The sequence below is a fragment of the Chrysochloris asiatica genome, unplaced genomic scaffold (assembly GCF_000296735.1).
Source record: "Chrysochloris asiatica unplaced genomic scaffold, ChrAsi1.0 scaffold00215, whole genome shotgun sequence".
Lineage (NCBI taxonomy): Eukaryota > Metazoa > Chordata > Mammalia > Afrosoricida > Chrysochloridae > Chrysochloris > Chrysochloris asiatica.
Genome location: NW_006408733.1, coordinates 4,404,342 through 4,418,032, shown reverse-complemented (window position 1 = coordinate 4,418,032; position 13,691 = coordinate 4,404,342). Strand labels below are relative to the sequence as shown.

The 13,691-nt window shown below is 36.2% G+C and overlaps 1 protein-coding gene across 1 annotated transcript in view; it reads right to left on the bottom strand.

Moving 5' to 3' along the window:
• Positions 1-6,017: 6,017 nt before the first annotated feature.
• The window catches only part of FNIP1 (folliculin interacting protein 1), a 177,299-nt gene continuing 169,625 nt past the window's right edge, over positions 6,018-13,691 (bottom strand). The window contains exons 16-18 of the mRNA XM_006872948.1: positions 9,893-10,090; positions 8,826-8,941; positions 6,018-6,096 (exon numbers count right to left, since the gene is read on the bottom strand). Of these exons, the coding sequence (XP_006873010.1) occupies positions 6,018-6,096; positions 8,826-8,941; positions 9,893-10,090 (393 nt within the window). The remainder of the gene's footprint in view (positions 6,097-8,825; positions 8,942-9,892; positions 10,091-13,691) is intronic.

Sequence of the window (13,691 nt, the reverse complement as noted above, 5' to 3'; positions counted from 1 at the left end):
TTCATATCCCACCTGGATTTAGAGATCATCTGAAGAACAGATTTGATGAATTAGACAATAAAGTCCGAAGACCATAGTGTTGTGAGGTGACATCCAAAACATCATATAGGAAGAAAGCAAATGGTCATGGAGAAGACAAGAAGGAAAAGTCCAAAATGGATGTCAGAAGAGACTCTGAAACTTGCTCTCCAGCATAGAGATGCTGAAGGAAATGGAAGAAACGATGAGGTACAAGAGCTGAACAGAAAATTTCAAAGGTCAATTCAAAGACAAAGTCAATTATTATAACAAAATGTGCAAAGACCCGAAGTTAGTAAACCAAAAGGGAAGAACATGCTCAGCATTTCTCAAGCTGAGAGAACTGAAGAAGAAATCCAAACCTCGACTTGCAGTATTGAAGGATTCTATGGGCAATAATTATTTGAATGATGCAAAAAGCATCCAAAGAAGATGGAAGGAATGTACAGAGTCATTGTACCAAAAAGAAATGGCTGATGTTCAACCATTTCAAGAGGTAGCATATGATCAAGGGCCAACGATCTTGAAAAGTCCAAGGTGCTCTAATGGCATTGGCAAAGAACAAGGCCCTGGGAATCGACAGAATACAAATGGAAATCATTCAATAAACTGATGTGGCACTGGAGGCACTCACTCATTTATGACAAGAAATTTGGAAGACCTGGACAACTGACTGGAAGAAATCCACATTTGTGCCAATCCAAAGAGAGGTGACACAACATAATGCGAAATCACCGGACATCAGTGATACCCCATGTAAGCAAAGTTTTACTAAAAGTAATCCAAAAGAGCTGCAACCATACATAGACAGAGAACTTCCAAAGGTTCGAGCTGGATTTGGATGAGTACATGGAACAAGAAATATCATTGCTGGCATTAGATGGCTCTTGGCTGAAAGCAGAGAATACCAGAAAGATGTTTACCTGTGTTGTACTAACTATGCAAAGGCTTTCAATTGTGTGGATCATGACAAGATATGAACAACATTGTGAAGTATGAATATTCCAGAACACTTAATTGTGCTCATGAAGAACCTGTACAAAGACCAAGAGGTAGTTGTTCGAACACAACAAGGGTACACCGAATGGTTTAAAATCAGGAAAGGTGTGTGCCAGGGTTGTATTATTTTTCCATATTTATTCAATCTGTATGCTAAGCAAATACTCCGAGAAGCTGAATTATACGAAGATAAACGTGGCATCAGGAATGTAGGAAGACTCATTAACAATTTACAATATGCAGATGATACAAACTTGCTTGCTGAAAGTGAAGAGGACTTAAAACACTTACTGATGAAGATCATTGCCTTTGCTATGGGTTGCATCTCAATGTAAAGAAAGCAAAAATCCTCACCACTGGACCAATAAACAACATCAAGATAAATAGAGAAAAGATTGAAGTTGTCAAAGACTTCATTTTGCTCGAATCAACAATCAACACTCATGGAAGCAACAGTCAAGAAATCAAACAACCTATTGCATTAGGCAAATCTCCTGCACAAGACCTCATTAAGAGTGTTGAAGAGCAAAGATGTCAGTTTGAGGAGTAAGGTGCGCCTGACCCAAGGCATGGCACTTTTTTTTTAAGTTTTTATTGTGATTTGAGTGAAAGTTTACAGGGCAGATCATCAACTTTACATTCAACAAATCATATACTTTGTTTCATTACAATGATTATAATCCCTCCATATACCATCAGTTAACAGTATTTCTCTCTATTCATTTTATTTTTTAAAAACACTCAGGCATATATAATAATTTAAACCACCAAAGGGCACATTCTACAAGCCTGCCTCCTGGCTGCCAGCTCTCTGTCCCTCTCTTTCCATGAATCTAGAGTCCTCAGCTGCTCTCTCTCTCCATGTCCCCATCTCTGCAAGGCATGGTATTTTCAATAACCTCATATGCATACAAGAATTGATGCTTTTGAGTTACGGTGTTGGAGGAGAATATTGAAAGTGCCATGGGCTGCCAAAAGAAACAAACAGATCTGTGTTGGAAGAAATATAGCCAGAGTACTCCTTGGTTGCCAGGATGGCCAAACTTCATCTCTCATACTTCGGACATACTGTCAGGAGGGACCAGTCACTGGAGTAGGATATCATGTTTGGTAGGTCGGAGAAAAAAGAGGAAGACACCCAGTGAGGTGGGCTGATGTATCTCACCCCATTTACAAAAACAAACTCAATATGGATTAAAAACCTAAATGTAAAATACAGAAATATAAAGATCATTAATGAAAAAAATAGGTACAAATACTGGGGTTCTGATATATGGCATAAATATACTATCAAACATAACCAAACACTAACAGCAGAAGACAAAATAGATGACTGGGACCTTCTGAAATTTAGACACATACGTGCATCAAAAGATTTCATCAAGAGTGAAAACAGAACACACAGATTGGGAAAAATAATGCTGGCAATGAAATATTAGATAAGGTATTACACTAAAAAATTTATAGAATACTTCAACACCTTAACTTGAAGAAGACAATCCAAAGGCAGAGGACATAAATAGACACTTCAATTAAAGATGTCATTCAGGCAGCCAACAAACATGAAGGAAAAGCTCAAGATCTTTAGATGCAAATCAAAACAGCAATGAGATACTATCTCACCTGTGCATTGATAGTAAAGGTAAAACAAAAACAAACAAACAAGAAATACTGGTAAGGGTATAAAGAGACTGGGACCTTCCTACACTGATGATGGAGCTTTAAAATATTAATGTTGTCAACGTTTTAATTTTACTTGAATCTATAATCAATCCTAAGGAAAAAATAGTGAAGAAATCAAGGGATATATTGCTTTGGACAAATTGCTACAAAAGACCTCTTTAAATTGTTGCATAGCAAATATGTCACTTTGAAGATTAAAGTACCCAAGCTATAGTTTTTCCAATTGTCTCATATGCATATGAAAACTCACATGCATAAGGAAGACTGAAGAATTGGTGCTTTTGAATTGTAGTGTTGACAATGAATATTGAATATACCATGGACTGCTAGAAGAACTGGGAGTGCATAGCAGCTCTGTAGGATAAACACTGGACTGAGAACCAAAAAAATTGGCAATTCAAACCCATCAGCCCCTCCTCAAGAGAAAGATGAGGATATCTGCTCCTGAAATGATTTATAGCCTCAGAAACCCTATACTGGACCTCTATGAATTAAGAACCAACTCAATGGCACTTAATAACAACAGAAACTGAGGATTAGAGAGAAGCAATTTGAACACTGTCAAATGCCTAAAAGTATCTAAATTGAAACACAAAGTAGTCTGGTGTCAAGTTCATGACGTTATATATACATCATTAAGACATGAAAGTAAGACCAATATCACCCAGCAAATTGACAAGTGTATTTATTGCACAAATTTCCCCTAGAACTGGGAGGTTATTATAATACAAGTGCACATTTGAGAAATGTATACAGAAGAAAGAAAAAGTATGTACATTTTACATATCCCACCATCTAAATAACTTAGAGAAAGCAGAACATTCTTATAAGACAGCTACCAGAAGCATTGTGTAAAATTTGTTTTCCATTTTTTAAAAGTGAACATCCCTAGTTCATGCCAATTGTCATAAAATGAAATCTGTGCTAATGTTTATTGCACTTAAATTTTCAGTCAAAATTAAGACATATTAATATAAGAGGCAGTAATAAAACAAACCAGTTAGTTTATGTACAAAGAAAAAGTAATTTCAATTTTATAATGTAAAAGCTCCCTTTTTCATGTCCTGTTGCAACAAACAGGTTTTTTATAATATGTAGCACATTATCTGTCTGTACCATAAGAATTAAGTTGAACAACAACAAAAAATGTTTCTGAACAGGTTAAAACTCTACACATTCATCATATTGATCACACACTTTAAAGAAATAGTAACTCTGGGTAAGGAAAGAATGGCTATGATGAAGAGAGCAGAAATTACAGTAGAGTCAGATATTTTAAAACTCAAGAATCCTATAAGGATTAATGATTCTATAAGAAGCGATAAGCCTTTTCCTTCCCAGTAACACGTAGGTTTTTGTTTTGTTTTTTTAAATAATAGCATGAACAATTCATTAACTAAAAACCAAATTTCCTATATGGTGATGTATTAATGATGGCTGAGAATAGAAGATGATTTGTTTAAAATAGAAAACACTCAGAAGCAGACATTATCTACTTGCTACATATCATTCTGAGCGATAATCACCTGACAGTGAAAATAATGTACAGTGGCCCACATATGAATTTTTATATAATCTGAATTCTGCCAAAGAGACTGGTACATAGTACTGTAGGTGATGCATGATAGAAGAATTCTGTTACTGTACAGAATAAAAAAATTAAGCCAAAGAATATATATCCATAAGCACTCTTGGACAGTAAAAATCATCCATGGGAGAATCAGGTTTAACAGCTGGAACCAGCTGATAGAATACAGTGGTGAAACAGATTTTGGGCACACCAATTTCAGGTTTACATTCCATTAAAGCAACCATTTCTTCTTTGTCTACGCTGAGATCTCTTAAATACACAAGGAGGCATGATAAAACCTGACCCAATGCTATAAATTCAAGGTCAAAACTAAATAAACCACAGAAATTTTCCATTAACTAAAGAAAATCTAAACAAGAATGGGTTTGTTATATAGTAAATGTATTTAGTAACGGAATTAAGTGGTTTTCTAAACTGATCAATTAATCATGATGAAAATAGTCAACGAAGGCAGAAACCAACTTTACTTCTAGCATGAAAAGTACCTTAGATCAGATAAGCTAAGAATAAACTATAATGTAGTATTCAAGTAAACTGAGGTAGTAGAGCATATTGAAAACTTTTATCTACCCATGTTTCTATTTACATTAGTTACAAGAGTTTGGTTCCGTATTAGCCTTTCATAAAAGCAACATTCTACATTATTTACAAAGATATAACAATTGAAAAGTGGAAATCTGTGAAAAAAACAGGTTTTGGAAGGGAGGAGGCTGGTAAATGCGGGAATTTACAGAAAGAGAATAACTTTAAAAGTTATGAGTTCTATTAATTTAAGCTGAATATTACCAAACAGTTAAACAAATGTTCAGCTCCTTGTGGGTTCAAAAATGGCTGATACGAAAAACAATGTCTTGGCTACCTGAGCACTTTCATGGAAAATAGAATTATTTTTGGCCAATGCTTTGGTATAATTTTTAATCCTAATTTTTATTTTAAAAATTAGACATCAAATATGTAAATATTAATATTATAAGAATTAACTTGTAGTTATAAATACAAGAAATGTATAAAGGAGAATTCTTATTTGGGAATCTATATCCCTTGGCCTTAAAAAAACATTGTCTTAATATTTTTGAATGTGTGGAACAGAAAAATCATCAAAAAGTAACATTACACACAATTAATACTAGTTGAAAAAAATATATATAAGTAAAAGTCTTATTTATCAATCTTGTATTTCTAACTTTGCTCTTTTAAAAAATAGATACATATGTACATGTAGGTGGATAACATAACACATATTTACATCCACTCTGAGTTTGTTAGAATTAACAGGATGTTACAAATACTTACTCTGAGAAATAGTCAGAAATTAGCTATTTTGAATTGAAAAGCAACAACAAATAATCAGGGTAATATAGATCCTGGTACCTTAGAAATAAGTGAAAACTAATGAAATGACAATTTTCAGTCGTTACTATTTGTGAATCCTGTAATGTTACCCATTATTGAGAACTTGGATCTTTTCAAGTGCCTTTCCCCAAAATTACTTTTGCTGCTTTAGCCTGACTTTGCAGAACTCTAACACCATCCCGTAAAGTCTAGTCAGAAGGAAAAAGTCATCCAATGTTCATCAAATGTGCAATGCAATGCATGGTACCAAAGTACTGACTCTCAGATGCAGGCCAACAGAAAAAAGAAATCACCACAATTGCATGTTGTGTCTGCTTCTGTGTTTTCTCTACTTTACTTTCTTCCAAAACTAATGCCTCAATCTTCAGGCATTTTATAGGAGTATCTGAGCAACATATGGAGAGTGAGTGCTTGCTACAGCAGCCAGAAGAGGAAGATCACTGGATTCAATCCTGAAACATAGGGAGAAAAAAATCTCAGTGCAGGCATTTCTTCCTAGAACATGTCTACTACAAGAATGAGTTTTACATGTAAGGTCACTTACCTGAGTAAGTGTACTTAGCCAGAGTACTAGGCTACCCCTAGCCAAGAGGTGAAGGACAAAAGAGCTGAAGACATTAAAAGCTGGAAGTTTTTCAATAAGTGAAACTCAGAACCACAGATTTTAAACAAGAGAGTATCTCTGAAACCCAAAGATAACCAAAATCATGAATGTAGGCAAAGACCTCATTGACCTGGTGATGAACCATGCATCAGGACAAGAGATAGTGTCTAAGAAAAGCACGTTAGTATAATGATAGTGTGCATTCAAATTTTTGGAGTCTTGATGTGGCACCGTGGATTAATGAGCTGGACTGCAAAGTCGGTATGAACCACAAAGATCGGCAGTTGAAGTTTTTTAGATATAAATATTTCTATAATAAGATACTGGAGGAAGTGATAGAAACTCCTTAAAATTACATCCTGCCACAAACAATTTCTAGAAAAAGAAAACAAATGGCCACTAAAAATAGAAAAAGTTATTCAGACTCACTCATTGCTAAAAAAAAAAAAAAAACTGAATAAAATCCGAAGCCAAGTTTAATAGCAATCGATAGAGGAAGAGTACACTTGTTCTGGGAAGTTACATAAGTGCTTTCTGAATGACATTTTAGTATTATCTATCAAATTACTTATCAACTATCTATAAAAAAATTATTATACATGCCCTACTTCAAGGAACTTACTCTACAAGTTTCAAAACTTTACATTTATTCCAGCATTAACTTGGAATAGCAAAAAAAAAAACTGAAATGATCTGAAGTCTATCACATAATGAAATGTCATACAATCTTTAAAAATGAATGGGGAAGTTTAGTCTGTGCTTACATTAATGAACATGTATTCAAGATATATATATTAAAAGTGAAGTGGCAAAATGACACATAAAGTGTAAACCAATTTATAGCTCTGGTTATGTTTGGGTGTGGGTTTGAAGTTGGAGAAAAGGAAAGAAGAAAAACTAAATTTTCATTTTATGCCAAAATGCACTGTGAACTTTGATTATATGCATATTAGTTTAACAACTAATAAAAATTTTAAAAAGAATGTCATTTCTTTCTCATACATACACCTCTACTCAGAAAAACACAATTAAATCCTGTGATTTCTCTAATGCTCTCAAATCACTTCTTTGTGTACTTCTCAAGCCTCATCAGGACTTTGAGCAGTAGTGTGGTATCATAGTATATAAGTAGGAGCCGAAGTCACAAAGACCTGGAGTCTCAAATTCGTACTCAGTACTACTAGTGTACAATGTGTGGCATGTTAATTTCCAAAGTCATTCATTTCCAATCTGGATGCTGCTGCTTGTATGTTGCACAATGGCAATACAACTTAGGAATAATCACAGTAAAATCATTTAACTTGGTTGCTGGCACACAGTAGGTTTCACTGACATGGTTCCCTTTTTCTTCATAAAAGCAAAATTAGACAAATGTTCTAGGTTGCTTTAATTTTTCAATCGATATTTCAAGAAATGATATATACATATGAACACACAAACACATTCATAAGACAGTGGCCACTGAACATAAAGACACAGGAAACATGGCCATAGAACATGATGTTGCTATTAATGCCACTGAGTCAGTTGATTCTGACTCACAGCGACCCTGTATAAGGTTTTTGAGGAGCTTGAACTGCTGACCTTGTGATTCAAATCGACCTTGCAGCCCAGTGCATTAACCACACCAGGACTCTAGAATATAATGAGAGAGATCTATATAAATCATGGGGAAGGAGTAATAACATGGATAAATTCCATGATCTTTTAATTCCATTTTTTCCACAAATCTTTTGAAGCCCCCTTGAATGTAAATAACACACTGTTATTGTTAAGTGCCGTCAAGTTGATTCTGACCCATAGCAACCCTGTATAGGGTGTCCAGGGAGTAGTTGATAAAGCTTGAACTTGGCGACCTTGCAGTTCAAATGGCTTTGCAGTCTGGCACATTAATCCACACCAGGACTCCCAATAATACACTGCCACCTATAAAGTGCTGTTTTTTCCATCAGCTAATTTTTAAGGCAGGGCATAGGCTGATAATAATGAGTTTACAGTATGTTTAATAATAAAAATGAGTATGTTTTCTAAGATTTTTAATTTTGATTCATTTTAAATGAATATATTCCCAACATACTGTAATGACACAAAAGACCATCAATGCCTTTCAGAGTCAAAGACAGATGAAATCTGCCTTTACAAAGTATACTACTAAATGACATTAAACTGCTTCTAACTCATAGCAACCCTGTATCGGGTTTCTGAGTTAAATCTTTGTGAGAGCAAAAAACGTCATCTTTCTCCAATTTAAATTGTATGATGGCAGTGGTTATGTCCTATGAAGTTGGTTCTGATTTATACAGACCCTGCATATGGTTTCCAAGGCTGTATATCTCTTTGGGAATATCAAGTCTCATCTTTCTCCTATGAAGTGGTTGGTAGATTTGGACTGCTGACCTTGGGGTCAGTAGCCCAACTCATAACCAAGTACACTAGAACAACACAATTGATAAATGTGCCAAGCTTCTAAAAGGAAAAGGTGTTTAAGAGAAGGAAACAGAGCAATTCTGTGGAATATCCCTTGCCTAAAAACAGAAGAATGAAAAGGCAAATTCGGAAAGAAAACCATGAACATACCCTAGAACCACTCCCAATTCCTTGACATGAACTCGCATCTGCCCTCTCAGGTACTCAGACAGCATTTTGCTTTTGAAGTATAACTCCTGCAACCGATCTTCAAGATGCATGACACACTGCATTTAGGAGGAAACCAACAATCAAGTCAGAAAACAGTTTTCAATAATGAGTTGCAGCAAATTCCAAAGCAGCATGCTTTTGAAAATTCTATTTAGTTATCCCAACATGTCCTAAATAATGGAGCACATTTTTACAACGTGTAGTTTTAGCTATGGGAGGGTAAACTTTTGATCTGGCTCATATAAAAGATTAACTTCTATGGAGCTTTTTAAGTATCTTATAATTTGAAGAAGAATTGATGTAATTGAATTATGGTATTGGTGAAGAATATTCCAAGTACCATGGACTGCCAGAAGAATGAGCAAATCTGTCTTGGAAGAAGTATTAAGCAGCCAAAATGCTCCTTAGAAACAAGAATGGTGAGACTTTGACTTATCAGTTTTGGACATGTTATTAAGAGATACCAGTCCCTGGAGAAGGACATCATGCTTCGTAAAGTAGAGAGTCAAAAAAAAAAAAAACCAGTAAGTCCCTCTACTAGATGAACTGACACCATGGCTATAAAAATAGGCTATAAGAAAGAATAATTCTGAGGATTGTATCAGACTGCGTAGTTTCATTCTGTTGCACACAGGGCTGCTATGAGTAGGAATCGACTCGAAGGAACCTAACAACAACATAGTTCCAGCAAGAGAAACAAAGAACTTTCAAAGTTGGAAATGGTGCCTTCTAAAAAAGACTATCAATATTATAAAGATGGGTCATTCAAATTCCCAACATAACAGTTGGGGTCCAGAATGCACTGATAATCTGTGCAAAGCTTGGGGACCTTGTATGACCACACCGCATGTGATACTAGTCAGGTATTGATAGCAAAAATTACAGTTGCTGAAATCATAAAATACATTTATATGTATACACACCCTTTCAGAAAAACAATGATGAGACAACCAGGTATATTTATGCATCAGAATGATAAAGGTATTTCAAGCTTTATACATACTTACAAAATTTGGAGACAGGTTATGTTTATAAAGCTGAAGAGTGGAATGAAGCAGGTTGGAAACAAGACTAGAAACTAGCACTTCTTTTCCCAGTTTATTATCTGTCATTCTTCTCTGGCTACTGGCCACTTGAACAGTCCATTTATCCATATCTGCTATAATACAGACAGCTTCTGCTATTGGTTCATCTAACACTGGATGCTAGAAAGTTAAAAAACAAAACAAAACACAATTCATTTTAATAATAAGCAAATGGGAGTTTTCAAAGAAAATGCTAGTAAATGAGGCAATTACAAGATACTTAACAAAATCAGAAAAACAATGTTAAATTCTGACAGTTACTGTCAAACATTCCCTGACAGAAGAGGACTGAGTAAATAATGAACAACATAACAAATACTAAGATATCTTCTAGAAATCTCATAGGCTTTGTAATATGTACCAGAACTTACTGTTCTTAATTTAGAACCAAACTTACACCAGTTTTTAATCATTCATTTGGTAATTTAATGACTTTATTGAATACCAACTATATGTTAAGCAACGGAATTTTCTTTTTATATACACAAAGAGCTACATATCTTTAGAAAGGACAGGAAGTCACACCACCAAGTCAAGGGTGATGGTGATGTTCTGTGCTGAATATCTCAACTGTCTGGCATGTTTTACTTGAGGACTTCAGGGGTTGTCCCTTGATGACATGAATTCCCTTGCTATCTATGTGCACTAGGTCTTTCTACTTTACCAATACATATGACAGGGTTTCAAACAGTTCGTGAAAGGGAGTGAGGCTTTTGGGCAGATAAGGTAGAAGTGCTGTGCAGACCTCCAACAATAATAACATAGAATACCAGATGAAGCAGGTTCAGGGGACAATCCCAGAACTCTGAACTAAATATAAAGGAATATTTAGAAGGTTTGAAGGCTTACTGCTAGTGGGATTTGTAGCAGAAGCAAGAAAGGTGGAATTTTCTGTTCTGTGGCTGCTGGTAGGTGCCAGAGTGGCCATCTTGGGCATGACGAAGCAGGAGTAGGATCAGAGGAGCACTCCCACCTCAGAGGTCTGACTGATCATCAGAGATAAAGGTGGGAACACTTTTTCCTGTTCATTGGTCAATCACTGTCTGTGCACCTCCAGTCTGGTGACTAGAGGGGGTGCCTGAGCAAGTGGACACCCCCACTCCCAGAGGGTACTATTATGCATGTGCATGGATCTGCTCAGCAGAGACCACTGCACTCAGAATATAAAAAGGGGATTGGAGTCAACAGGAACTGCTTAAACCAGAATGGTCTCGCAGAACGGCTCGAGCTGGCTGAGCGAGGGACATTAAATCATACTCATATTTTGCTACTCCCCCCTCCACCCCCGATTATAGAATGTAGTATCCAATCTGTTTTTCCTTTTTGCTTTTGTGGCTTTATTTATTTATGGTTCCACTTTACCCTTGGGGGGAGGGGGCCTCTTTCTATTCCTACATTATCTATCAAGAGACAGCAATTGTGGTTATTATAGCCAAGCTACAATCACACACTGCAAAATCCCATCATCCAGGCAAGAGCCAATACCAATTGCTATACACAGATAGACAGCCAACACCTGCTATTGTTACTCTGACTTGAGTAATAAGAAAAGTGAAAATGGAAGCCCATCTCCTGATCACATCTACTTGGAGGCCATCAGAAAGCTTAATAATATATTAACATACATTTATCTAATTATTGAAAACATTTAATTATTGAATATGCCCAAGAAACAGTCGAAGATTCTAGCACATGTCCAGAAACAAATGAGCTGCAGGTAGCCCTAGACTTACCACTGGAAGAAGGGCAGGCTTTGAAAGTGCCTAAGAAGGAATTCAGGAGAATGATACTGAAGTGCATTCAAATGCTCCACAGAAGGGATGAGAAAGATAAGGAAAAAGTCAGGAAAGCCCAACAGGAACTATCAAAGAAATAGCATTGGAAACAATTCAAAACCTGCAAAAGGAGGTCCAAAGAGATGATGACATGGAGAGATATAGCAGGTGAGAACTCTAGACTCTTGAAAGAGAATGGTTGTGTGCTGACAGCCAGGAGGCAGGCTTGAAGAATGTGCCCTTTGGTTGTTTAAATGATTATATATTCCTGAGTGTTTCTGTGTACAGCCCCCCCCCCAAAAAAAAACAAACAAACAACAAAAAAAAAACCCAAGAAGGAATAGAAGCAAATACTGTTGAATGATGATGCACAAAGGTATTGTAAAAGAGGGCCAAATAGATAATAATAAAAATCAGAACTGAACCATACACTTAAAGGGCAAAGGAGTACAAATGAAGAGATGGAAGCCAGAACCAGTGAGCTGGAAGACAAACCTCTCAATACTGCTAAGACAGAAGAACATGCAGAAAAAAAAGATAAAAAAATCTGAAGTAAGTCTAAGATTCATGTGGGACAACATGCAGTCAAATAACTTGAGAATTATTGGAATTCTGGAATAGGAAGAATCACAGAAGATCACAGAGGAGATAGTGGAGAAGAGCTTCTTGAAGATAATTTCCCTAACATCCTAAAAAATGAAAAGATAAAGCATTCAAGAAGCTTAACAAACCCCAGGAAGGACAGACTCCATAAGAAATCACCAACACATATCATAATCAAGCTCTCCAAAATCAACAACAAGGAAAGAATTCTGAAAGCAGCTAGGGAAAAAGAGAAGTGTTTTCTTACAAATGCAAGCAAATCAGATTAGCTCTGATCTTTCAGGAGAAATTATGCAGGCAAGACAGCAATAGGGAGAGAAATATAAAATCCTGAAAGAAAAAATACTGGCAACCAAAAATTGTCTACCCAGCAAACCTGTCAGTCAAATATGAAGGTGTAATAAAAACATTCCAGGATAAACAGAAACTAAGGGATTTTGTCAATGCCAACTCAGCACTTCCAAACATTATAAAAGGAGTTCTTTGGACTGAGAACCAACAAGAACAGACAAGCACCACCCAGAACTCAATAGACAGATGGGAGCGTCCAGGGCAGAACATAATAATAACAAGAATGAATTCAGAGGATCTGGGAAGTGAGTCTATGATCAAAACAATTACAATGTGAAAGAAGGTAAAATAAAAGAACAGAAATTCAGGTGATACGGAAGTCAGGTAGACTGCAGGGTAAAATGTTGTTGTTGTTGTTAGGTGCCATCGAGTTGGTACTGACTGATAGCGACCCTGTGTACAACAGAATGAAACACTGCCCGGTCCTGGGCCAACCTCACAATTGTTGCCACGCTTGAGCCCATTGGTGCTTCCACTTTGCCAATCCATCTCACTGGGGATCCTCCTCTTTTTCTCTGACCTTCTACCTTACCAAACATGATATGCTTCTCCAGCGGCTGGTTCCTCCTGACAATATGAGACTATTTTAAATTAAGGAGAAAGTTAATAGAATATATGGTAATCTCAAAAAAAATTAATACTTCACAACATACCAAGAAAATGAAAATCCACGAAGAACATGGAAATATGAAGCTTAAGAAACAATACCCATACTAAAAGAAAGAAAAAAAAAATTATTTGTTGGCTACCAGGGGTGGGAGGGAGGGGACAGCAGAGCACAGATTAGGGGACTGACATATTACAGTTCAGGTGTTGTGGAGGGCAATACACAAGAAGGGAGTAGGGAAAGGAAGAACAAGGTAGATAGGAGAACACTCAGGTTTACATGGGCTAAATGGGACAGAGGTAAATAGTGAAATATGCTCAACCTTGGAACAACAGGGCTCTGTGTGATATAGGAATCTAAGCATGCTCTGAATGGGTAAACGAAA